The sequence below is a fragment of the Blastomyces dermatitidis genome (assembly GCF_000003525.1).
Source record: "Blastomyces dermatitidis ER-3 genomic scaffold supercont1.4, whole genome shotgun sequence".
NCBI classification, from domain to species: domain Eukaryota; kingdom Fungi; phylum Ascomycota; class Eurotiomycetes; order Onygenales; family Ajellomycetaceae; genus Blastomyces; species Blastomyces dermatitidis.
In genome coordinates, this window is record NW_025544777.1 from 613,808 (window position 1) to 637,548 (window position 23,741).

Genomic DNA, 23,741 nt, shown 5'->3' on the forward strand with positions numbered 1-23,741 from the left:
TATAGTATAGGACTAGCGTGCAATAGCCACGTGCACGGACCACTGCTTATTTGCCGGCGTTATTTCAACCTTTCCCCGTTCAAGCTGGGTAGTTTCGGCGAATAACACTTCCCGGCACGGTTTGTGGCTCTCATATCCATCTCTCATTCCCCTACCTCCATAATAACTAACATTCTCCTACAAGCCATACAGCGTATATCCCTTACAATGCCACCCAGAAAGAAATTGCGGCTCTCCTCACAGGGAGATTCGACTCCACAATCGGAGGTTCTCCAGCATGCATCTAGCACTCCCACGCAACCAGACGCTGCGTCGAAGCTTGAAACCGAAAGCGATTCTATAGTTACAGACCCATGGACTGAGGAGCAAGAAACATCCTTGCTTAAAGGTATCATACGATGGAAACCTGTCGGTATGTGGACGGCTATGGCACGATAGACACAGGGCGCAATTTAAGTAACCAATTTAACATCGTTAGGGATGCACAAACACTTTCGCATGCTGGCTATCTCGGAACATTTGATAAGCCAGGGCTACATAACACCAAACGATCAACATACTCGAATACCTGGGATTTGGAAAAAGCTAGGAACTCTATACAATCTCGCGGGGCTCGATGAGCGAGTTGGTGACCGAATCATACATCCTCCTTGTTGTTGGACGATATGGATCAACGAAGTGGCTAACACAATTCTCTACTCAGGAAGCCTCGTTTGCTACAGATGGATCCGGCGATTCAGAACCAGCACAGGAGACTTACTGTCCATTCCAGCTACCGTTCGATGAATACGGTGGAATGATGTTTCAAAGGAGGCTTGCTCCAGGAGGGTCATCGTCTCCCCCTATGAGCCTTGCTGGAGGGTCAGTAAGGGCTAGTACAATTGCAGACACAGATGGTGGGTAATCCCGACCGCTTTATCGGATAATACATGTTGAATGGTGGAGAGAAACTAAAGAAAATAAACTGTTAGAGCCCAGCTCTTCGCCCGCACCTTCCCGTGGCCGGCGGGCTAACCGTAGCACACGTGCGAACACTCGAGGCACACGATCGTCACGGCTACATGCTGAAACTGAGAATGGAAAAGGGCGACACCATAGCAAGGCCAGTCCCGCCAAAGAAGAAGACACAGCAGAAGATGGCGAAGGAGAGGAAGGAGATGAAGAGGGGACGGAGACAGGTGAAGGGGAAGACACCGACACTCAAGCCACGGATTCAGCTCGGGCGAGGCCAACTCGGACTCAAGCGACGCGCGGAAAGACGAAAAAGCCGGCCAGAGGTGCGCCTAAACGCGGCAGGCGACGGTAGTAAGATTTTTTTTTTTTTTTCTTCTCTTGTTGTCCCTTCTTCACTTTTTCGATCCTTAATGGGGGTTAACTCGAGTCGGGCGTTTTTAAATTATGGGACGTGATGTATCTTCGCATCTCTTTCAATGACTGGTTAGCGAAAACCCGGACACGGGGGCTAGTTTTGTTTTTTGGAAGTTTGCACGGTTATCACCAACAGGTGAACATTATACGAGTTTGTATGTAAGTATACCACAGCTAGAGTCCAATATCTTCCACATTTAAGTTTATATATCCAAATGCAAAAGGAAGATCAACCTCAACAGGGAACCGCCGGAAGCCATCTACGTAGTATTACATCGAGCCACTTTTTTGTATACAAATAACGCGTAGCAATTAAGGAAAGGAGTAAACTGTGCTAACTCTCGCAATGATAAACAAGAAAACAAAAGAAAATATCAGCTCACTGAGCTCAGGATATGTACATCACGACCATCTCTATCTAATGGAGAACTGCAAATGATTGGTTGCGTAAAACATTCGGGGAAATCGTTGATGAGAGAGTGTAGGGAGATAATATATTACTATTACAGTTTAGAGATGATGGCGCTTGCGTATTCGTTGGTTTTGGCATTGCCACCAAGATCACCAGTGAGGGACTAAGAATGTCGTTAGCTGAGCACTGATGAGTACGTAGGGTTCAATGGATGTTTCTTTACCTTTCCTTCCGCGAGAGTGGCGAAGATAGCGTTTTGGATCTTATCGGCATGCTGATTCAGTCCCATATGCTGCAACATCATGATGCTGCTCAAGAGCAAGGCTGTTGGGTTCGCCTTCTGTTGACCAGCAATGTCAGGGGCGGATCCGTGGACAGCTTCGAAGATAGAGCATTCGTCTCCAATGTTACCGGACGGGGTGAGACCCAGGCCGCCGATCAAACCAGCACACATGTCAGATAGGATATCGCCGTAAAGGTTGGGCATGACCAGGACTTTGTCGTTGTAAGGGACGGGATCGGTAACAATTTTCAAGCAAGTATTGTCAAGGAGTTCGGCGTCGAACTCAATATCGGGGAAATCCTTGGCAACATCTCTCGCAGTACGCAGGAAGAGACCGTCGGACATTTTCATGATGGTGGCCTTATGCACGACGCGGACCTTCTTCCTGCCTACCTCCTGGGCATATTGGAAGGCAAAGCGGAGAACACGTTCGGAGGCTTCCCGAGTAATGAGCTTAATGCTCTGCACAACGCCATCCACCACAACATGTTCAATTCCAGAGTATTCGCCCTCGGTGTTCTCGCGGATGAGGATAGTTTCGACGTTATCGTATGGGGTTTTGTAACCAGCAATCGACCGGCCAGGTCGGACGTTTGCAAAAAGATTGAATGTACGGCGAAGAGTAAGGTTGAGGGAAACATGGCCTTTTCCGACGGGTGTCTGTCTATCCTTTTAACCACTGTCCTTGCTCTCAATAATGGCATTTTAGCAAAACGGAACTTACAGCAAGTGGTCCCTTTAGGGCGACGAAATTTTTCTTCACGCTGTTGATAGCCTCATCTGGAATAGCAGTCTTCCCATCCTTGAGAATCGGCGTAACGTCGACCGGTTCCCATTTTATCGGTACCTAGTTGATTCAGCAAGTCTCGCACTAGAACCAAGATAAACCAATTGTCAAGGAACGAAGCTGGCGCATTTTGCTTTACCTGTGCAGCGGCGAAAATATCTTTGACGGATTGTGAGATCTCTGGCCCGATACCATCACCCTCGATCAATGTGACTGTGTATTTGCCCTAAACAGATGAGAGTTGTTCTCAGCTTCCAATTTACAAACGCAATGGTTGTTTCAGCTGAGGGAAGAAGGCATAGCATACGTCAGGGCCTTTGGTTCCTGGAAATTTTGCTACTTTTTCCGCAACAGCCACAGCATAGCATCGAACCTATATTATATGCAGAAGTAAGCCTACTTATCCCAAGTCGTGGTGCTGTAGGGTGCGGACTTGCGGCTGGAGAGATAATTCACCCACATTGAGCGGAGATTTGCGGGCCAATTGGCCGACTGGCGTTCGTAGGCACTGCCGCGCGGGAGCAAACGCGCGCAGGGAAATCATTGTGGCGGCCGGGGTGTATATGGAGGCTGGCGAAAAAGAAAATTTTCAGTCACAAAAAGCAATTGAGGCTGTTTGAGGTAAAAATGAGTTGTAATGTTGGAGAGAAGAGTGAAGGGAAGAGTTGGTCTTTGTTATGGTATCCCAGCGCACTCACCACGGCCCCACCCAGAGATATTTTTTCCAGCTTAGATAAGCCGGCGCGGGTGTTTGCTCTGTTTGCTCAGCTTCACCACATTTGTCCAAGACAACAACACCATGATATCCATAGCAATTGCGCCAGCGATGACGGGGATTTAGAGATGTGTCGAGCGCACTGATTGATTAGCGAAAACTTTATGGCTGGTTAAAAAGTGTCATTATTTACGGAGTTGCTTTCGCGCCTTCTCTTGCTTCTGATTTTTACTGGGGCGGTTTCGCTGTGCTGCCCAACACCCTATTATGGCTTCCTACGACACGGACGTTACCCATTATTATAATATCCCGTCACTTTACCCCGAAGAATGGCCAGCAGAGCTGAATGAAAGTGACGATTCGGATGGTGAAGAGCCTCTGTCCTCTGGCCCCGGCACCTCTGCCTCCCAACGGCGAAAATCGAGATATGCTGCCCTCCAAATAGGTGGAAGCGAACGCAGGAGCATAGTGCCGGGATCTCAGCGGACTGGAGATGGAAGGGATAACTTGGTCCAAAAGGACGAACCAGACCCTTTGGGATCTTCCGAGAGTGTAGTTAGGATGTTGAAACAACGCGGCATCGCCGACGATGACGCTCGCGTTCGAAACCGTTACCTGCTATCGTCAACAACCTTCTCGCCTGCGCTCTTCCTTTCCCAGACTCACGCCTCCGATTCTATCCAATCCCTTCTTGAAGGTCTAGATTTTTTATCTAAATCTATCGACAAGAAATCTGCATCTTTGAAGGTTTTAGTTGAATCGAATTTTGAGCGCTTCGTCCGAGCAAAGGCAACCATCGACAACGTATATACGGAAATGCGAAACCAAGGCACGCAACCAGATGCCCTGCCTCAAGGAAGACTTTCTCACATCAAAAGATACAGCACGGGAGCCACAGCCGCTCCCGGAAGCTCTGAACGCCCAGTTCCACAGAAAAACTCCCTTACGAAAGAAAGTGAATATGGTGTTAAGGGCATACGCGTGCCTTTAGTGGAAGCTTCCGGGAAAGCGGAAGAGGTGTGGGGCGCAGCACTTGGGGGTCGACAGCGAGAAGAGGGTTTGAAAGCCGTTATTGAAGCTATGGCAAAACACCGAGAGATATATGATATCGGATATAATCTCGCGCGATCGATCAAACAGCGCGATTGCGAAGCAGTTGTTGACCAATATACACGTGCCAGAAGATATGCGATAGATGCAAAGCTCATTGCTGACCGGGCTGCAACAACGCAGCGCCCTTTAACCGACGAACAAGTTCACCTAATCCTTGCTACGGGAAGAATGTGGATGGACGTTGAAAAGCAAATACAAATTTTCAAGCGGGACTTGTGGCGACGTTTGAGCACTGTTCAGGCAAATATCCCTACGATGAGCGTCGATGGCCCCATCGAAGAGCACATGGAACTAATTGCAACACTACTTGAACTCGGCGTTGACGATAACCCGGTCTGGGTCTGGCTCCTCGGACGTTATGATTATTTGAAAACCAAGATTATTGCGTTCTGTGAGCGGTCGAAAGTCGAAATTGAAATTCTTCGGCGACGTCTAGCCAACAGGGAGAAACCGACGCCACAAGCCGTTGCGCCGTATATTCACATCTCTAACCGTGATAGCGTAACAAATGGCACAGACACCCTCGATACTGAGCCCGTTATCGAACTATGGGAATGTGTGCACACATATCTGAAAAAGCTACTATCAGTTGACGGCGGCATCCTTGGAGAGGTCATCGAGTTTTGGGACACTACACAATCTTTCATCGATGGCAGTAAACAAAAGCTCCTTCCAGCAGGATTCGAGGGTGAAAGCCGAAAACACCATCGACTGTCTTCGGGAGGAGTAAGTGATCTGAAAGATGGTGTGGTTGAACTTGTAAATCTCATCCGCGAAAACGCTGTATCGATATTTGCCGATCCGCCTATCGAGGACGTGTCTCTGCTACTTTCACCTCTCCCGACAACTCCCAACACCCCCCTAACTGGCTTAACCCCCACCGACTCTCGTTTCAGGATAGATCCTAAGGACATTCCCCCACCTTCGCCTAGAAGAGGAGAAGCATGGGAGGATTTCGCCTTCTGGCCTCCATATGCGAACTCTCTTAGTGGTGTCCACTATCTCAGCCAATTCTTAATCTTAATCGGAACAGCTGCTAGCCAGATAGCTGCAATGAGCCCAATATCAAGCAGTAGTAGTACCTACGATAAACTAAAGCTTCTTGTCAGCGGCACACGAGAACGATCGGTCCGTGCTATATGCGCAGCTTGGAATAAAGATGCCGAGAGCGTGAAATATCTGGAGGATTGGACTAGAGACTTTGAACGTAAGGACATGACTAAGATGCCCGGACTTTTCGTAGCATTCGAAAGCGCAGTTCTTTCCGGAATGCAAAAGATATTGTATATATCTGAGGCCATGACGAAACCTGGGGTCGTCGATGTTGTCACCCCCCCACCTGCGAAACTCCTTCAGATGGTCCGGTCCCAGTTTGTAACTAGCGTGTATAAGGCATTAAGCGGGCTTGTTGAAAATGCGGAGCATCTAGTTACGACTGAAGGAGAAAATGAATGGATTCTTGTCGGTCCCGTCGTTCGCATTGGTGGATTGGATATCTCGTCATCGATCCCCCCTTCAGGCGGCATTGATTCCAAAAATAGGGTGAGTCCTTTGTACTCCAAACAACAGCCATATTTGATTTTCTTACTCACTGCTCTTTTCTCAGAACGTTCGCATGCTCCTCACGCTCTCCAACCTCAAAGCTCTCCGCGCTGACTACGTCCCTCAATTGGTGTCCAATTTCGAAACTGCATTCTCCGTTAAATTAACCGAGGAGTCTAAAACAATCCGCGATGTCCTTGGTCAAATTGACGCCCGCCTATTCCAATCGTACACCCGGCCGATGACCGCAACGTTAAATTCGACTATCCTCGATGGGATCGCAGCTCCGGATTGGGTTCCCCTAACGAGTCGACCCGATCAAGTTCGCCCTTATGTATATACAACAATGTTAAACCTCGTCCTGGTGCATACAGAAGTGACCACAACTCTCCCAACACCAACTCAAAGTCCACCAAGCACACCCGCATCGTCCCTCACAAACGCAATACTCTCCCACCTCCTAACACAGATTTCCTCATCGCTTTTGAACGCCTTCATTCAGCGTCCTAAGTATTCGCTCCCGGCTCTCATGCAAGCAACCCTGGATACGGAGTTCATTGCACAAACACTCTCACAGTACGCGACAGAGGAGGCGTCAAAAATACAGAGCCAGATATACTTGGAACTTGATCGTCGAACAAATAACGAGGCCAGGGCTAGGTTACAGGCTGAGCTGGGGGAGATGCGAGGGGTTTTGAAGCGGTTGCGGGAAGCGACTCGCGGGGAGTTTGCATGCTTTAGAAAGGTGAGGAGTGGTGGGACTAAAGGATAGAGAAATATTTGCCATTTTCCTGATTGGAAAGTGTATAGAATTGCACATGCTGTCCATATTAGGTGCCTCTCTTCAATGTTGTGGCTTTGGATATCTATTCCCCGTTTTCGCTAGCCTATTTGTGCGTTTGAGCTTTTATTATTGAGTGCAGGACGCTCTTTTTGTCTTCAATTGAAATTTTAGCGAAGAACATGTGATTGAGATTCGATTTATGAAGAGAGCACGTGTGTTGCAAAGTCACCCTCCCCCCATAGCAGCGAAGCTGCATTTTGTGCTTGAAGTGCCCGAAAATGGAAGCTGAATATATAAACGGTAAATCGATACAGCCATATATTCCCCTTCACCCCGCATGAAATCTATGAAAGTCACTCCCATATGTCGCCTCAGAAAAAGACCAAATCATCCTTATCCCAGCCCATACGTAACAGTACGTTTTTGACGGCAACTTCCAACGCTTCAGGCCCGCAAACAAGCACTAGGCTTTTAACACCCCTCTTCCTACCAACGGGAACATACTCCAAGAGCAAATCTTCCGAAATCCGACCTTTGCGCCCTGTCCAGGTTGCCGACGGCTGGGTCAGAGTATGCACTATGCGACACCTGCCATTCGAATCCTGTGCCACAAATTCATCCAGCTCAGCGTGGCAGAGTATATCAGCTTCAGTCCGATTGCCATCCACGACCACACATGAGGTGTGGTCCTCTGTGTCCTCCATCACAGTGCGGAGTACTTGGAAGATAGGGGTGATACCGCTTCCAGCGCAAATCATATGGAACGATTGTACATAACGCTTTTCCCCGTTTAGGAGCACCGCACCTTTCCCTAGGTACTCAAATTTCCCGACGGGCCCTTTGAACTTTACCATGGCTCCTAGTGGGAGTTTGTCCATTGCCATGGTCATTTTACCACCGTTTGGGTAATCAGGAGTGGGAGCATACAATTTTATTAGGATGTCTATGGTGCCTACAGCAGTTTGTTTGGAGACGGGGGTGTAGGCTCTGATTATGGTCTCGTCGGTGGATGGGTCGCTAATTTTGAGCATGACATGCTTTCCGACGGGAAGACCGAGGCATTGGGAATCGTGAGTGAGCTTAAAGGTAAAGAGGCGGGAGTCTGGTGATATCACTGTTTTGCTGCTTAGGGATGACGGTGCCCAGAGTTTCGAATCCAGAAATACTTCACGAGAGGGTGACAACGACTCGACGTCGATATCATTCTGTAGGGCCTCTTGAGATGATATGTCGAGGCTTCCGATGTGATAATCCCTCATCATCCCCTTCGCGGTTTCGCTATCTATTTGAAATTAGTCAGCGAAGGAAGCAGTTATTTGGTCAACGTAGGAACCTCACGAATAGCCATGAACTCCCCCGTCACATCAAGACCAGCGGCAGACAGAATGCTCTGTGCCCCTCCTGGATGTTCGTTCAAGAAGGCGGTACCATCATAAACCTCGCCCTCAAGTGCAAACCATGGCTCAGGCCCAGTTTTATGACTTTTAAACCTCTCTAAACTTATAGTAATGTCCAGGTCAGGCTTCTTCAGGTTGATTTTAGGGGCTTCCATCGCTGCTATGTTTTCACTGCCTTCTAATACAGCTCCCCAATTTCCATTCGCCAAATCCCCGCCATTTTTCTTGACGCGCTCCATCCAGCCACCAGGAATCAGAGCGGGTTGAGTCGGGTGCTCAAACCTCAAGTAGCCATCCGTTTTGGTGATAGTAACACGGAACCAAGGGTTATTCATCATACCAAGAACAGACCAGTACATATCGCGAGGCTGGATATTCAATGCCTCATCCATTGCACGTACCAGAATCGCGTCACTATTTTTCAGTTCGGTTGTCGATATAGTTAGGGCCCAAAAACACCAACAAAAGCAGGTTTCCTGCCATGACATGTCGATTTTGCCGCCGTACAAGTACTGGTCAACTTCACGATACTTGTCCTCGGGGTATTCTATATTTGCCAGCCTCCAAGCTAGGGAGGCAATGCAATGTTAGAACGGATACATCAGGATCTGGGGAGACTACATACTCTTCCCCTTATCTAGGGATATTTCGACTCTTGTAATCCTGCGGCCACCTCCACCATAGGCGTAGCCCTTGACGTTATACATGGAAGAGCTGGATACTACAATTGTCTCGTCGTGTTCAGGATACACGACAGCGGAGTTGACGTTAAGATCATATATTGCGTACCGCTCATCGTGCCACCATTTTGGCTCGTTCGTGGATATTTCCGGAGATATCATGGTACTATATTTCAAATTTTAACTGGGGAAATATAAAGTTGAGATGCTGTAGGGAAAACTCACGGCAAAACTCGATTATCGTATAGATGATACCAATTGTCACTTGGGATATCGGATATGATTAGCTTCGTCAACCATTTAACACTCCGTCCACCAATTTGACCTGGAACAATAGCTCGGAGTGGCCGACCATGGTCTGGCCGAAGTGGCTCGCCGTTCATTTTATGTGCCAGCATTATTCGCTTGTTAGGGTCCATCACCCAATTTAATTTGACAGATGTACCGTAGAATCCGTTGGGCTATGGGAGCATCGTCAATGTCTGCTAAAGAAGCGCGGCATAAAGGGGGCCATTACCAGTTTATCTACTCCCTCCATACACACATATCTTGCACTTTGAAGCAGCTTCGCCTTTAGTAAGATGGAAGACATCAATGGGCCTGTAAACAGGGCTGTCGATACTCCAGCAGCCCCCCACGAAAAGCCTTTTGATTTTCTCACCTGGTTCTGTTCCTTGCGTCTGTTTCCGGCACATACCAGAGTAATGGGTGCCGTGATTTGTTCAAATTCGGTCAAAATTTGAGTGAAATTCAATACTATTGGGCTTTCTACTAGGCTATGTGTATCTAGTTAGTAGGGGTTGTTAGTGTACTCGTTCAGTACGATCAAATTGGACTTCACCCTTCGATGCTGAGTTTCCAATCGGGAATGTCCTCCTGATGAACCTCAGGAACATATCCATGATTTCTCACGTAAAAGAGTTCTGGAGAAGTAAGAAACCCTATGCTCTCATTAATGAATGAAGTTTGGAACAGACAGTATTTTATTAGTCAAGGTATCGGAAGAAAGATAGATACCTTCCTCATATAGGGTAGTTAACGGTGGTTCAACATTAAAGGGGTGAACACCAGTAAGCCTAATAAGGCGTGGATCTCTAGGGACGTGTTTGTCGGGAGTCTCCTTATCTATATCAAGGACCTGAGTTGGTTCTTTCGACGGCGGTGGGAGGGGAATATAATGCGTTCTCGGCACGCCCTTTTCAACGTGCCCGGGTTGTTGCGATATGAGAGGAACAAGATTTTTCTTCTGCGTGAAATTAATTGGAGAACTCTCCAATTGGATAATCGATTCCATGTTGATATTGGATTCATGAAGATTGTTGAAGATTAAAAATAACACTCAAGCCGATGGTATGAGCATGAGCTTTATAAAAGGGACATATCCCGTAGCAAAGCTGATAAGGGAGTTTCGTAAATCAATATTGTGTTTTACACAGAAGATTCTGTTATTACACCATGCACTGGTGATTCAATGCATCTCCATCTCCGGAGCAGATTAAACAGTCTCAAAAATCACAAGCTGAGACTGTCCTTCACCGCACATCCGGAACTGATGTCCTCGACAACACCTCAATCCACAACATTCCACGCATATCGGGTGGGTCATCATAGAATGAAAGAGCTATATACGGCTGAAACAGCGCACAACGCAGAGAGCCAGGCCAGGCCAGGGGTGGCTAGTGGAAACTATTTCCGAAGAATCCTTCGCAATCGAGAGGCGGACAAGTGTAATTGCAGCCCTTGGGGGTACAGCAAAAAAGAACCCAGTTTGGGGCTGTGACCCAGGTTGATGGATTATGGAAAAGTCGGACTGGTTCAGCAGGTTATGTAGGATTCGCGGCCAAGCTCACAGCCATCTTGCAGTCATCACTTCTTCTGCAGCCATGAATGCACCCGTACTAAACGTGTTATGATTGTGAGTCCGCAATGCGTCTGTTGCAGATCGTATATAATCAGACAATTCCAGCGCGTAATCCGAAGCAGCATTTAGGAATCCGGCTCTCGCAATGAAAATGGTGTACATTCACCACTCAACACTCATTGCACAACAAAAGTGGCACTTTTGATGGACTCATAAATGACAGTAGCAGTTGACGATTTCGAAGAAACATTGGGATGGTTAGTTGTACGAGGTTGGACCTGGCCCAGCAGCCAAAACGGGATGAGTCCAGATCGCGGCTGACAAAGGCTTGGTTCGGATCTCAAAAGTTAAATTCGGACATTGAACTTTCATCTTCTGCGAATAGTCCCAGGTAACGACGTCGCTGGCCAGAAAATGCTCAATTTGGGCATACGCAGGGTAGAAAAGACGGTATGACGATATTGTCATCGGCGGGGATGACTACATTGCATACAGCTGAGCTTCGCTGTGGTCCTTCTTTAACCACTCCTGAGTTGTGGACTTTTGCACCTCATCCTTACCTCAAATTTTAAGAAGGATTTCAGTTGCTTAGGAGCGAATACAGTGAAGCGTGTTGAGTTCTATATTTCTATTATATTTATAAAATACCGCCCACTTGCTTACCGACGCTTCATTCAGCTATCATATCACGACAAGCGCCACTGAACTTTTCTAGAGAAATGATGAATCACACCCTCTGGATGCCGCTTTACCGAGTCAAATGCTACTGTTGTCGCGTCATACTTTTCTCGGAGCCGCTGATTGGCTCTGCCTGAAGCACAAGCATGCGCGGAATCACTGCCTGAGAGGGGAGTTTGCTGGGGGCTGGAGGCTGGAGGCAGACAAATCAACATGTTCTTGTGAGAGAGACTGTTAGACGGAGTCGGCATCTTTATTCCTGAACAAAACTCTGAATAGAACTGGATTTGGACGTCATGATGCAACAGACAGGTGTCGCGAATTAACTCGCCGATAGGCATAATAATGAAGTTTGCATTAATTCTTTTGAAATTGGTGAACCTCTCTGCCTTGCAAATGCATATGCCTTGAGGAATTTAAGCGTTCCTCCCGCTTTCTCGGCGCAAAAGCTTGTTTAGGTGCATGATCCAATAAAATTCAGGTCGCCGTACGACCTTGCAACCAGTTTTTTCGTGATGCAGATATCAAGCAGCCTGGCAACGGGGGTTAGGTGAGTTAATGCCATGCAAATTCTAATTCTAATTCTATTTCAATATCGTTTGGGCTGCAATTTTATATTGACTCCTTTACAATATCGAAGGATTTCTTCAAGGAGAATCAAAACCTATGCTCTTTGCAATACTCAGCCCTCGTTCTGACTGGGCAGGACGCCCTTGGATCGCCCATTCTGCGAACTATTTCATGTGAGGTGTGTCCTCAGTGCCTCAAGCCCTCCCTCATGTTGGCATACGTGCCTACAAAATCGCCTTGACAGTTGAATGCGATCAACATAACAAGATTGTTAAAAAGCTGGCCGATATGAGAGGTGGCCCTTAGCAAGAGTCACCATATGAATTTGACGAGAACGAGGCGTTGAGAAATGGGTACGAGCTTGGGTTTTAGGTTGTGGGAAGATTCAGAAATGCAAATTTGGTTGAGATTTATGCCCTCTGGTGATTCCTGCACCTGGCCAATTTTGTTGTTCATGCGGAAATTGAAAGATTTATTTCCAGTGGCAAGTTTGCGTACCATTGCCGGCAGCCTCCGCGGCGTGGGATGACTTCTTCAAAATGCTTGGGTAATTATTAACTCGTTTAACTCATATGTTGACTTCAGGGGGTCTTTGCCCCTTACCCAGCAAGGGTAAACCACATGAAGGGAACACGAGACAGGGCTGTTAGATCCAAAACGAGATACAATAGATGGGAAACTCAATCGATAGATCGATTTCACTGGTATATCAAGTCTATTCTTCCCAAGCTTTCCCTCAAGTCTAGAGCGCTTCCCTTTACTCTATGATAAGCTCCATCTACAGCCTTGAAATACCAAAGCCGTCCATCTTTTCCACGCCCAGCATTTCCATTCCAATCTCTCTGATGCTCCCTGCGCCAACCAACGCCATCGTCCTCGAAAGCTCCCGCTCAAAAATATCTAATACTCTCCACCCCCTCCTGTCCGCCATAACTGAGTCCCCACAGCGCGGAACGGCCCACAAGCGTGAAATCTGCCCCCCAGCGCCAATGCCTTAAATACATCGCTTCCCCTCGTAATACCGCTATCAATAATGACGGGAACCCTACCACGGACTGCACTGACAATCTCAGGGATCACTTCGATAGTGGAAGGGACAGAGTCCAATTGGCGGCCTCCATAATTATTGCGTTAGCGCCGTGTTCAATGGCCAATAATGCATCCTCTGCGGTCATTATGCCTTTTAGGATTATTTTCAGGTTGGTTTTTGAGCGTAGCCAAGACATGGTGTCGGACCAGGTGAGCGATGCATCGTTGAGGGTGTCGTGGTTTCCGCGGGTGATTTCAGCGGCTTCTTGAGCAGTGCGCGCCTCCAGGAGTATACGATTCATTGTCGGTTGTGCTTTCAGAGGCTTCACTTTTGTGGTAGAATTATTTCTCTTTTGGTGAAGATTTGCGAGGGAAAGATGAGGAGGTAGAACTAACGGTGTTTTTCGCTCATTAATGCGGTTACCTAGGACAGGGGTGTCGACAGTTAGAACTATGGCTTTTTATCCGGCCGCTACGATAAATTAGATATTTAAGCAGGAACTTATATTTTCGAAAAGAGGAAGGCTAATTCACGGCCAAATTTGCGAATTGGACAGCTTTTAAATTTCAATAGCCGTGTTTGCGGAGCTTACCTTGGAACCTCGATATCACCTGCGCACATCTCTCTCGATTCTACGAGAAATAGAGCTAGAACCAGAAATCCACTGGGTTGCCTCCACCTGGTGCTTGAATGACATCTTCTAACGTGCATGTTGTATGCGATGATAGGATCATGGTGGTTCCCCGACTAGCTGCCGCTCTGGCCATATCAATTTCCCCATTACCACCCACAAGCTGTTGCATTGCACTAGGCGAAATTCCAATCGGGATTCGATACTTTTTGCCAAATATGATAGTGCTAGTATCAACATGAGAGACATCTCGAAAAACCCTGGGCCGTAAGAGTAATCTGTAAAAAATGCTCAGTAAAGTTTCGGATATAGGGCTCGGCAGGTGTAATTCCATTGCAAGGTCCCAAATGAAATATGAACATCAAGGAAAAATTATCCGAACCTGTCAAATGCACTTCTGTTCCTCCTCAATGCATTCTCTTCGTCCGCTCCGGAGGCATAATAGTCCCATACTTGCTTAGGGAGCTTTTTCTGTGCCAGTATGGCCAATTCAGCGGTCGTAATTGGATCCTCCTTCTGCTGGTCATTCCTACTTTCTTCTGCAGGCGTGGTCTTCAACCCCGATTCCTGCATGTCGTATCTTTTACGATCCAAAAGGATAATGATAATGCTGAATTAAAAATTATATCCGCTAACGGACAACTTTGACGTGGTGAATGTCCTCCCTATTTGCCGCGACGATCGAATCGGCACAAGACAAAATATCAACCTGGATCAACGTCAGAAAAATGACGTGCATGCAGAATTGAATGCGAATAAACGTTGGGAGTAAGATAGCATTATCATCAAGTATTAAAAGGGATAGAATCAAAATTGAAAAGAATGCGGAGATATCAAAACTTTCAGGCGTTGGCCTCCACCTCCAAGGCATTTGGTCCACAATCCCGAATCTAAACAAAAAGGGTCCCATAATAGCGTCGCGAAGGGCCCTAGGGCTAGGAACGCTAATAAACTCGGGAGGCACATTATCTCAAAGGACCTCTCCTTACTGCCAAAGTCAGTGGAGCTACTTCGGTTGAGGATGATAGAAATGCAGGATGCTGCTATGAGGCCGAGATAGGCTAAATGGGAACGATTAGGGCTAGCTAGGGCAGAACCCTAATTGACAGTACCTAGGTATCGAAGAATTCCTTGTTGCTCATGCGCCGCATAACTTACCAGCACGATGGATTCATCTCGATTCGGCAGATCGATGGCATTATCTTTGGCAGCGATAGTGTGTGCTCTTCCTAATTCAAGAAACGGCAGGCCGTTATAAGGTAACTATCCCATAGAGTAGACCTGTTTCTCAGCCATATAGCATGCCTTCTCCCACTCACTTTGTCATGTGAATTTGGACAGACCATCAGTTTATTCTTTTTTTTGCGGTAGTTACGTTATCCGCTTCAGAACGGTTTTGGGACATGAGATTATGGCAGAATGCTTAACGCCGAAAAGTTGAGACCTGACGTCCAACCCCGCAAAAAAACATGTTAATGACAAACGGAGTAAGAAAAGCATCTTTCAATGCTCCTCTAGGGATTTCGGTTCAGCATATAGGCCGGAAGAGCCTCCGAAATAAAATACTCGTTGTATCTTTTCACGCGCTTCATGACTTACCAAGCAAAATACGAATTGGCTGAGCGATCCTGAGGCACTCCTTCTGACTAGCCTTCCTGCATGGAACTTCACCTTCTTGGGACATAGCATCCTAACCACCCTGGGCTTCCCTCTAGGTGGGCTATGAGCTGAGAGAAGAAGTGCAGCCATAATTGCGTCGGTGGGCCGGCTGCCGCCGGCTGAGGCGAAGAGGCTCTTTTCTTCTCGAAGCATCATAGAACGATGCAACTCCAGCTCTGACTGTGACATTCTAGCATCAGGTTGCAAGGCACCACAGCTTCTGACCTGGCTTACCGGTTGGTTGGGGTTTTGCTTATTTGATCTGCAATGACACGTCTTACCATGTTCCCTAAATGGGGTCAGTCTGTGCGTTTTATCGAATACATTATCAGCTGGCTGAGGGGCAATCACCTGGCGTCTGCCATTTGAACCGGGATATCAACTTGGTTTGAAGGAGTGAGAGATTACTTGACGTGTTTGTTGGTTCATCCAACCTCGCTTGTTTGCTAACTTATGACCGCGCACACTTGGCAAAGAGGAGATATCCAAATATTTCTTTCCTCTCCTCGTCTTGATAGGTTATGTTCTGCAAAAGGTTGTGGTTGAGTGGCCATACACGTTCATTCCAATGCCGTGCATATGCATTATGCGAACCTTACCTACATTTTGCCAACTGATGACCGGGCCTTAACATTTTCCTGTATGAGCCTGCAGCCTCCCGCTCCCGCACAATTACTTTCCCTTTAATGGCTATAGCTCGTTGATGCCGGCTAGGAATTGCGTCGTAGATGCTATCAGCTGAAGACTTGAGATTTTCTATCATGATTCTGGGTGCAGGATATGCATACTTTTGCAATCTAAGAGCACCAAGTAGTTAGTATTCACATGCGCCTTGGAAATTTCATTCTACATGTGTGTTACTCTTGCCAGACTAGAGAAGCCGATTTTACCGTGTTATGCTCTCCTTACCTTTTAGTTTAAACACTTGTGTCACTGGCGACAAGTTAATATCTCACATTTCTGGTCTCAAGACATAGCCAAGGACTCTATGACATGTTTATGAAAGGACGCAGCTTTAGAAATTTCTAATAACTAGAGGAGAATGGCAACAAGCATTACTGGTTAATATAATTTGCGTTCGCGTTATCACAGTTTTGTAAATATAGGAAAGTTGGCAAGCCGACACGAAGATGAAATGATTGAAACATATTGCCAGCATCAGAGGCTCGTCAGGGCCTCAAGAAGGACAAAGGCCCAATAATGAACAAATAATCCTCCGCGTCTATCTCCGTAAAGAGTCAGGAAAGAAGGCTCGCCACACACCCATGCCTATTAGCTTCCCCAGGCCTCCAATGTACAGCAAGTCACATCGCACAACCCTGTCCGCCGCGGAAGCCGCCAAAATTATATATATATATATATATTATCGAGGAAAATATCGATGCAGGTTTTACCTATCCATGACGATCAAGATGGATAGCGGCATAGATCTAATGTGACGCCGAAAGCGGATTTGGCACTCGACAACTGGCTACAGCTTTATAAGGATCACGCGGACTGGGGAATGGAAAGTAATGCGATTGAGAACAGGCGCCTGTTGATAGGGCAAAGTGTCCTTGGCTTTATCTGCATACCACAAACGGAAAAAAAGAACCTACACCAGTATGCTTTATCATGTGTCCCCGTAGGTGATTGTCCATGCTGTGTTTCATTCTGTTACAATGATGACATCAACATGGAAACATCAACACAAGCCCACAGATTCAGGGGCAACGGTCCAAATCTACTGCGTAAAGGCGGAAGCTCGTGTACATGTTCCTCCTCGCCGTGATTGTTTAGTCGGAGTAGATCCTCATATTATTGAGTTGAACAGCCACATATGCCACAGTGAATGTCCAAATAACAGGACTTCAGTGACTCAAAAGCCCTATAGCAGAAGAGCCAGGTCCAAACCAATAAGAAGCGAGGCCGACAAACTGCTTCCTTCCCTCTGGAAGTGAGATAATAATAGGGAGGACGGAAACAAAGAAGTAACGTGGCAATACCACCTGCGGGGAAATAGGAAATTGGGGATTAGGGCATGTTTGCCAACCATCGCGGAGTGCCTGCACGGCGCTCTCATTGGAGCACATGGGACAGATATGACGACAGAATCTCTGGATGCGCTGAGGTTCCAGCTGGCTGGGTACCACCGGCTCAATCGGGAATCTCTCTTGATAGGTGAAGGTTGTTTCAGCATTCCATCCTTTTTTTTTTTTTTTTTTTTTTTTTTTTTTGCGACAAGAGAAGTAAGTAGTTAGCGGAGTTCGATGAAGTTGACGTTCTGCTTTCCATTTGCCAGGGCCAACTTTTTCTCATCACTAACCAACCATTTCCCGAGTCCCCTCTCCTCATGCTCGTGGAGTGTTTGAGGGGCTCTCTCGAAAATGCCGTGCTATTTATTTCTCCTCGAAATACGATGGATACAGCTCATACCGTCAGTTCAGAGCTGCACGCACCGTATTTGTTTTTATTACGATCTGTATTCGAGGAAACAGGACTTGAATCATTGTATGGTACTGTAAAACTGATCTCTTACCGCCGCAAAACGCTCCACCACAGATATCCCCAACGGTTGCAATTTTCATGCAGCGAAAGTATGCAAGCAGCAAGCAGCCATCCAATCAACCGACTGCTCACACCATGTGAAGCCACATCGCATCGCTGTTCCTCCGCTGCTGGTGAGGGGCTCCGTTGGTGGGGCTCATGGGGCTTGACAATGGTTTGAGGGCGCTAGCGCTGTGGCGCAGGAGGGTAGGGGGAAACTCAGCGGTTGCTGAGTTGGAAGGGGCCCAAGAGCTGGCTAAGTGGAGAAAGCTCCAAAACTTCACGGTTGAAAATTACATAGTATGTCGCTTATGTATGAAGCTGAATGGGGGGGGAGACGAGAGAACAGACTCGCAAGGAGCGGAGAGGGGAAGTGAAGAGTGAGGCAAGATGTACAGCTCATGTACAGAGAGAGGTAGGCATAAGGTCAGATGCATCATTGGAACCCGGCGGATGTTTCACCGGTAGCACGCCAGCTTCGTATGAATAATAACTAGTAATTTTGTCTTCAGCTCCTCCAGGTGTGAACACCATTTTGAGGCTGAGAGGAACTTCCCGGTCGCAACCACGATCGCTCCCGCAGAAGGGACCAAAAACGATTTTTATGAGCGACACATGAGCAGCATGGTGGGTGGTGTGTGGTGTGTGCTCTTTTCCCCTTTGTGGGAGCATGTCCGTTAATACATGGATAGCTTCATCCCGCATGCGAGTTTCTCGGTGAAGTAAGAACTAAATTTGAGTCAATGCTGATTGAGAGCTTACTAGGTCGTTAGTTACTTGCACACACATTTTGAACCCGATGGGTGAAGAATAACCCTAATAATAATCATAATAATAATCCCAGCTCATCAGAGCCGCTGCGCTAGCAGGTAGAACCTTGATACCCCCTGGATCCCTGCATGCTTTTGTTCTTGAATGCTGCATGGAAAGCCCTTGGGGTTGAGAAACCTAAACTTGCCGAGGCGCCAGTGACCCGGGAAAAGTCAGGCTCTCTTGTCAAGTTCTCGGAATGACAATAATAATGATTGTCAGCATGGGGTTCCGCAGTCTGCCATTTGCGAATCAAAATAACCGTAGGATACTTTTTTGTGATTGCATTTAGGAAGCACAACCAAGTCGTTAACTGTATAATTATCAAATGGTCGAAAGAATAATACATCATGGTATTTAGTAGTTACGAAAAAAAGGACGACGAGGACCACTGAGTTCTCTCATTCATTATCAGCATCGGCCTCCCAATACCTCGCTACCATGTTATCCTGTAGTTAGAGGATAGTACAAAGGAAGCCTTACGCCGAGCTTTAACGAAACCCGATCGAAAATATGGTGACGAGTGAGATCGGAATTGAACAAGGAGGTTTGCTGATCAAGTGTGTACAGTAAATAACACTCAAGGTTGGATGGGGTGCTCTGATTATGGACAAAAATTCATGGATAGCGGTGTGCCGGATAATATCGAGTACCCTTCTTGAAGTCATACATGCGTAGAGCACGGCACCTGCTGCATGCTTTCGAAATATGAGATGTAATTTGACGAAGCAGAGTTTCATTTACATCGCCTTTTCGTCGATTTCGTATTCGCGTGCCGTGCAGTTCTTGAAATCAGCATTAGCCATCATTCCCGCAACCTCAACCACAGTATGGAATGCACTGTACATGCTTCCAACTGTTATGATCCAGGAGGACGATCACGATGCACGCTGCTAGTGAATGCGCATATATACATACACGCAATCTGTCCATACGATACATGCTTTGCATGCGCCCTTTGGCACACATGTGCATTGGCCGGGAAAACAAGGGGTGATCATTATTTCCCCTTTTTTTTTGGTGACACATCTCTTCCGCTTCGTTTCCTTCAGGCTTTTGTGTAGCTCCCGGAACCATCTTGCGTGTTCCGTCAGCCGAAAAGCCACGTTTGATCATGCATTGACGAGAAAGTGCTCGTTTTGGGCCAAACAAACGTATAAGGGAAGCAAACGACGTTGAAAACACTCCATAACTTATAGAGACCCCCTTGACGAGAAGGGGAAATGAGAGCATAATAGAACGTCTTCCAGCGGTAGCTATATGGATAATCCTGTTCTTTTCGAGGATGTCATCCGTTGGTCCATCCACCTATCAAGATAGGTTGCAGACTTATCGTCCGAAGGGGGTGACAAAATGACGACGCTGCTGAGGACGCTAAGTCAGATACGCCTGGGATGATCACCAACAGGCGGAGAAGGGGATATGATGCCTTGAGAGCTCCGGAAGTATGGCCCCCTTGGCGTGCGGTTCCTGTCATCATTGGGAGGTAGATGCTGATTAAAGATGGACGTGGTAGTCTTTCACCTAGGAACCTGGCTCCCTACGTACGAGTAGCCACGTATGCGTCACCGAGCTTCGGTGGCAGTTTCATAAATCCTCACAGCATGGGGAGGCTGGAAAGATGTCCGATTTCTGTGCTGATGCCGCTCTCCAGTGAAGGAGAGAGAAGGGGCGGGGGTGGTTACAAATGAAGATAACAGAGTGAAATCTTTGATGCCTATTCCAAGTTGTAAATTTCACCGCTTCAGAGACCGTACTGAACTTCTCGGGGAATTTTGATGTCCTGCAGATCCGATGAGGGGCGTCCATGCGAAAATAAAGCCGTGCAAATTTGAAAAGGAAGACGAAAAGTTAAAGAGCGGAGCTGGCGGCATAGATGCATGCAGACACGAAGGTTCTGAAGGTCAAAGGGTTGGGACGGGTTGCCTTACCCGCTGCTGAGCGGAGCTGCCAAAAGCAAAAGAAGTAACCCCCTTGTCGTTGTATGCGCCAATATCATAGTTCTTTTATGTGGACCTACACAGCGTACTTCGAGCCTCAATTTATTTTCAAGTACATATACGTATGCAGTAGAGAAGCGGGTGCGTCGCTGACAATCATATGGAAATAAGGCAAACACTAAACGTCTCTGTCATCGCACGCAGGCAGTATCTCGTATCTAGTTAGTTTCTAGGAGTTCGTGCATATTCGTGAAATCGTGGTTGAACCCCTAGCATTTGTGGGATGAATATCTTTTGCATGTTTCATGCATGCAATGGTTGCCTTGAGGCGGCTACATGTGCCCAGAATAATGAAATATTGTGTCTGCGGTGAAGGGCAATAAAAAAAAATTAGAAAGCAAAGAGGCAGTTAAGGTTTGCGCAAGTATTCAGCAAAGGGTAAGAAAAGAAAAAGGATAAAAAGAGTGAAAAATGGGGAGAGGGGGTGGTCTCGTCAATCGGTAGCCTCATTCTGCAGAATGCCTCTCAGGGCATTCCTGACGCACCACCGGTGATAAAGCTAGGCAAAAGCAAACCGAAGTGGCGCAACAATAATGAGTGGCTTGTTCGGGAGTGTGCATGTCCGGGGTTGGTTGTAACGAAGTCAACGTGGAGGAGGAGGGTCGATATTAATTAGGGAAGGTCGTATTAAAGATCGGAACCTGTTGAAGTAGGTTACTCATAGCTGGGTCTTGAACGGCTCTATCTTGCCTAGCTCAGTCTCACATAGGCAGGCGTTGTGCTGCGAAGTGTTATTAATAATTGAAAAATGGGCAGGCGGACGGACGTGGAGGGACATCCTGCACCATGCACATGGAGGGGTGTGCATAATTAGGCGGGGTTGTCAAAAGGCGGGTGGATGGGTTGTACAGAGTATAGGTCGCTGGGGCACTCTGCACAGTACGCAGCGTAGTGCGTCAGATTGGGAGAACGTCCAAAGAGAGGTGAAAAGGGGTTATGTGGTTATGTTGTGCTGAATGGATGGCGGATATCATATCTGGAATGTGTGAATATGTACTCCGTAGTGGACGTCTGGATAAGCTCGGGAGAGTGTAGTTAAGGACAGTGCTGTACAATTATTGAATATTCAATAAATTTATGTACATACTTCTGTTTTTTCTTTTTTTTTTTTTTTTTTCTCATTTTGGCTTCTGCTAAAAAGGAACAAGGCAAAGATCATGAATCGTAGGTTACTGCTAGAATCATTATTACCGGATGAGGGGACAAAATACCAGTTCTAGAGGAAGGGCGGGGCAGCCACCAATATGATGGAGGAGAAATCCCGAACATTGTCCCCGAAACCTCGCATTTCAAGGCGTGGGATTCTTTGCGGCCGGGTTTTCGAGTGCAGCAGGACGACGATGCCGACAACCTAGTCTCATTGCCCCGCATCTTGTCAGCCTGCCATGGACAGGCATTATTCCAAGTGCTGTTGTCAGCTCATGCACGCGCATATTCCAAGTAGAAACCCGTCGAGGGGAGCCTGATGACCGAAAGGAGCAGTATAAACACATGAATATATCACATCTCTCTGTGTTTTATGTTTATGGAGCGAGATGTTCGCAGCGTATGTACGGAGTACAGTACAGTACTCCGTACATATGTACTCCGTACATGGCCATCGGAAACTGTTCGATAATAATAATACTGTGCCGCACAATAAGTTGCACTAGTTTCAAAGCAGTTTGGTCTATGCACTGTTTATTTGATACTCACGCGCATTCATTATATATACACTGCAGAGGTATGATTCTACTCAATATTATGGAATAATGGAATAATGGAGATTCCATTAATTTGAAGAAAAAAGAATATAGAGAGAGTATTATCTTGAGAAAAATGAAATAGGGGTAAATGAATGTGTATTATGCAACTCTATTATAACTTCTACTAATTACTATGCATCAACCTACTTTGGGATTAGTGTAATTTGACTGGAAGTTACAAAAGTTTCAACCTTTTTTGTTTAGGCCACTGTAAGATTTCATTGTTGATACGACTATGCCGCATAGATCAACGACGGCCGCTATGATGTCATGGGAAGAAGGCGGTCGGTCGCGCGAAGGACGGTATTCTTTTTCTCAGAAACTGTCCTTGAGATAGTTAGTTAGGCATCTGAGCATCTTCTCGATCTATATTTATCCCAGGCGGAGCTGATGGCCCATCCGAAGTGTATGCGGGCGCGACGGGTTGGCTCTTCTGATTCGGCAGATTGCCTTTCATGCCACGTTTCTTGGTGTCTCTTGGTCATTTCGGCTCAAGCCGCTATATTCAACGATCGAAGGGGGGGGGAATTAATGTTTATGGGTAGAGAGCCATTGTATGTACAGTACGTAACGCGTATGGCGGAGAGCGTATTGTTACAGCACGTGAGACTTAAGATTATTGCATACAACCCCGGTAATACAGGCTCGGACAAGCGTTCCATAGAGTTACAGCTTCTTCGGTTGTTGGCTGACGGGCGCCATTATTGGCTGACTGGTGAGGTATTGTATCTACTTGAATGAGAGTTCTTTCAACGTCAAGAGCCCGTTCCGACTACCCACCCTCTACTCATCCCTCGTGGGAGAAAGGGATGCTAATTTGTCGGTTGAGACTGTATCCTGGATCAGCAGCTTGAAGGTGGAACCAGGAACAAAACCAAAATCGAATGGTCGGGCCAACAGGAGAACGCCCAGTTAAGCGTTGAAATCGTCTGGGGAACTTGACTTTGGGTGCTGGTATGATTCCTCAGGTCCTGCAAAACTCTCCTGGCACGGGGCTGGCACGGGGGGGAAGGGGGAAAGATGATTGAGCGAACACAACCAAATAGGAGTCCTCTCTATGATCGGCTCGGTGATGGTTGAGAAACAAAATTTTGTGAGGTAGTTACCTCCTGGACTCAAAATAAACAATTATTTTTTCTACCCTTTCGTC

The 23,741-nt window shown here is 46.9% G+C and overlaps 7 protein-coding genes across 10 annotated transcripts; 2 read left to right on the plus strand and 5 right to left on the minus strand.

Annotated features, from left to right (window-relative positions):
- Window positions 1-95: 95 nt before the first annotated feature.
- On the plus strand, window positions 96-1,627 carry BDCG_03913 (MRG-binding protein). Its single transcript, XM_045419582.1, has 4 exons — window positions 96-412; window positions 479-624; window positions 704-896; window positions 972-1,627. The coding sequence occupies exons 1-4, from the start codon at window positions 208-210 to the stop codon at window positions 1,304-1,306; spliced, it is 879 nt and encodes a 292-aa protein (XP_045275849.1). The 5' UTR covers window positions 96-207; the 3' UTR covers window positions 1,307-1,627.
- On the minus strand, window positions 1,173-3,876 carry BDCG_03914 (isocitrate dehydrogenase [NAD] subunit 2, mitochondrial). The gene is made up of 6 exons (XM_045419583.1): window positions 3,311-3,876; window positions 3,158-3,223; window positions 2,990-3,076; window positions 2,788-2,910; window positions 2,004-2,723; window positions 1,173-1,943 (listed from the first exon to the last, which is right to left on the minus strand). The coding sequence occupies exons 1-6, from the start codon at window positions 3,392-3,394 to the stop codon at window positions 1,872-1,874; spliced, it is 1,152 nt and encodes a 383-aa protein (XP_045275850.1). The 5' UTR covers window positions 3,395-3,876; the 3' UTR covers window positions 1,173-1,871.
- On the plus strand, window positions 3,660-10,060 carry BDCG_03915 (exocyst complex component Sec5). The gene is made up of 2 exons (XM_045419584.1): window positions 3,660-6,220; window positions 6,285-10,060. The coding sequence occupies exons 1-2, from the start codon at window positions 3,833-3,835 to the stop codon at window positions 6,990-6,992; spliced, it is 3,096 nt and encodes a 1,031-aa protein (XP_045275851.1). The 5' UTR covers window positions 3,660-3,832; the 3' UTR covers window positions 6,993-10,060.
- Window positions 4,287-11,217, minus strand: BDCG_03916. 2 transcript variants are annotated; one of them, XM_045419585.1, is made up of 7 exons: window positions 10,099-11,217; window positions 9,923-10,022; window positions 9,599-9,857; window positions 9,307-9,542; window positions 9,027-9,247; window positions 8,343-8,969; window positions 4,287-8,286 (listed from the first exon to the last, which is right to left on the minus strand). In XM_045419585.1, exons 1-7 carry the CDS (start codon window positions 10,373-10,375, stop codon window positions 7,376-7,378), a joined length of 2,631 nt encoding a protein of 876 aa, XP_045280677.1. In that variant the 5' UTR covers window positions 10,376-11,217; the 3' UTR covers window positions 4,287-7,375. The 2 variants fall into 2 exon arrangements, with proteins under 2 accessions (XP_045280677.1, XP_045280678.1); XM_045419586.1 differs by having other exon boundaries at window positions 6,356-8,286; window positions 9,599-10,022; window positions 10,099-11,190.
- Window positions 11,218-13,266: 2,049 nt separating this feature from the next.
- BDCG_03918 (FMN-dependent alpha-hydroxy acid dehydrogenase) lies at window positions 13,267-14,424 on the minus strand (the record flags this gene model as incomplete). Its single annotated transcript, XM_045419587.1, has 4 exons — window positions 13,267-13,643; window positions 13,813-13,852; window positions 13,886-14,129; window positions 14,234-14,424. The coding sequence occupies 4 exons, from the start codon at window positions 14,422-14,424 to the stop codon at window positions 13,267-13,269; spliced, it is 852 nt and encodes a 283-aa protein (XP_045275852.1).
- An 850-nt stretch (window positions 14,425-15,274) lies between these two features.
- BDCG_16814 (uncharacterized protein) lies at window positions 15,275-15,813 on the minus strand (the record flags this gene model as incomplete). The annotated part of the gene is made up of 2 exons (XM_045426009.1): window positions 15,275-15,295; window positions 15,451-15,813. The coding sequence occupies 2 exons, from the start codon at window positions 15,811-15,813 to the stop codon at window positions 15,275-15,277; spliced, it is 384 nt and encodes a 127-aa protein (XP_045280679.1).
- Window positions 15,814-16,427: 614 nt separating this feature from the next.
- On the minus strand, window positions 16,428-22,646 carry BDCG_16815. Of its 3 annotated transcripts, none has more exons than XM_045426012.1 (2): window positions 19,765-22,410; window positions 16,455-19,631 (listed from the first exon to the last, which is right to left on the minus strand). In XM_045426012.1, the coding sequence occupies exons 1-2, from the start codon at window positions 20,077-20,079 to the stop codon at window positions 19,587-19,589; spliced, it is 360 nt and encodes a 119-aa protein (XP_045280680.1). In that variant the 5' UTR covers window positions 20,080-22,410; the 3' UTR covers window positions 16,455-19,586. The 3 variants fall into 3 exon arrangements, with proteins under 3 accessions (XP_045280681.1, XP_045280680.1, XP_045280682.1); XM_045426011.1 differs by having other exon boundaries at window positions 16,455-19,237; window positions 19,330-22,410; XM_045426010.1 differs by having other exon boundaries at window positions 16,428-22,646.
- Between the last annotated feature and the right edge of the window lie 1,095 nt (window positions 22,647-23,741).

Coding starts and splice junctions, on each gene's coding strand:
- BDCG_03913 (XM_045419582.1), top strand. CDS start 208: ATGCCACCCAGAAAGAAATTGCGGCTCTCCTCACAGGGAGATTCGACT. Junction 413..478: donor CATACGATGGAAACCTGTCG/GTATGTGGACGG, acceptor TAACATCGTTAG/GGATGCACAAACACTTTCGC. Junction 897..971: donor TACAATTGCAGACACAGATG/GTGGGTAATCCC, acceptor ATAAACTGTTAG/AGCCCAGCTCTTCGCCCGCA.
- BDCG_03914 (XM_045419583.1), bottom strand. CDS start 3,394: ATGATTTCCCTGCGCGCGTTTGCTCCCGCGCGGCAGTGCCTACGAACG. Junction 2,911..2,989: donor ATATTTTCGCCGCTGCACAG/GTAAAGCAAAAT, acceptor TGAATCAACTAG/GTACCGATAAAATGGGAACC. Junction 2,724..2,787: donor CCCTAAAGGGACCACTTGCT/GTAAGTTCCGTT, acceptor AAGGATAGACAG/ACACCCGTCGGAAAAGGCCA.
- BDCG_03915 (XM_045419584.1), top strand. CDS start 3,833: ATGGCTTCCTACGACACGGACGTTACCCATTATTATAATATCCCGTCA. Junction 6,221..6,284: donor GCATTGATTCCAAAAATAGG/GTGAGTCCTTTG, acceptor CTCTTTTCTCAG/AACGTTCGCATGCTCCTCAC.
- BDCG_03916 (XM_045419585.1), bottom strand. CDS start 10,375: ATGGAATCGATTATCCAATTGGAGAGTTCTCCAATTAATTTCACGCAG. Junction 9,858..9,922: donor TGGAAACTCAGCATCGAAGG/GTGAAGTCCAAT, acceptor AGATACACATAG/CCTAGTAGAAAGCCCAATAG. Junction 8,287..8,342: donor GGGGGAGTTCATGGCTATTC/GTGAGGTTCCTA, acceptor AATTTCAAATAG/ATAGCGAAACCGCGAAGGGG.
- BDCG_16815 (XM_045426010.1), bottom strand. CDS start 20,079: ATGCTCTCATTTCCCCTTCTCGTCAAGGGGGTCTCTATAAGTTATGGA.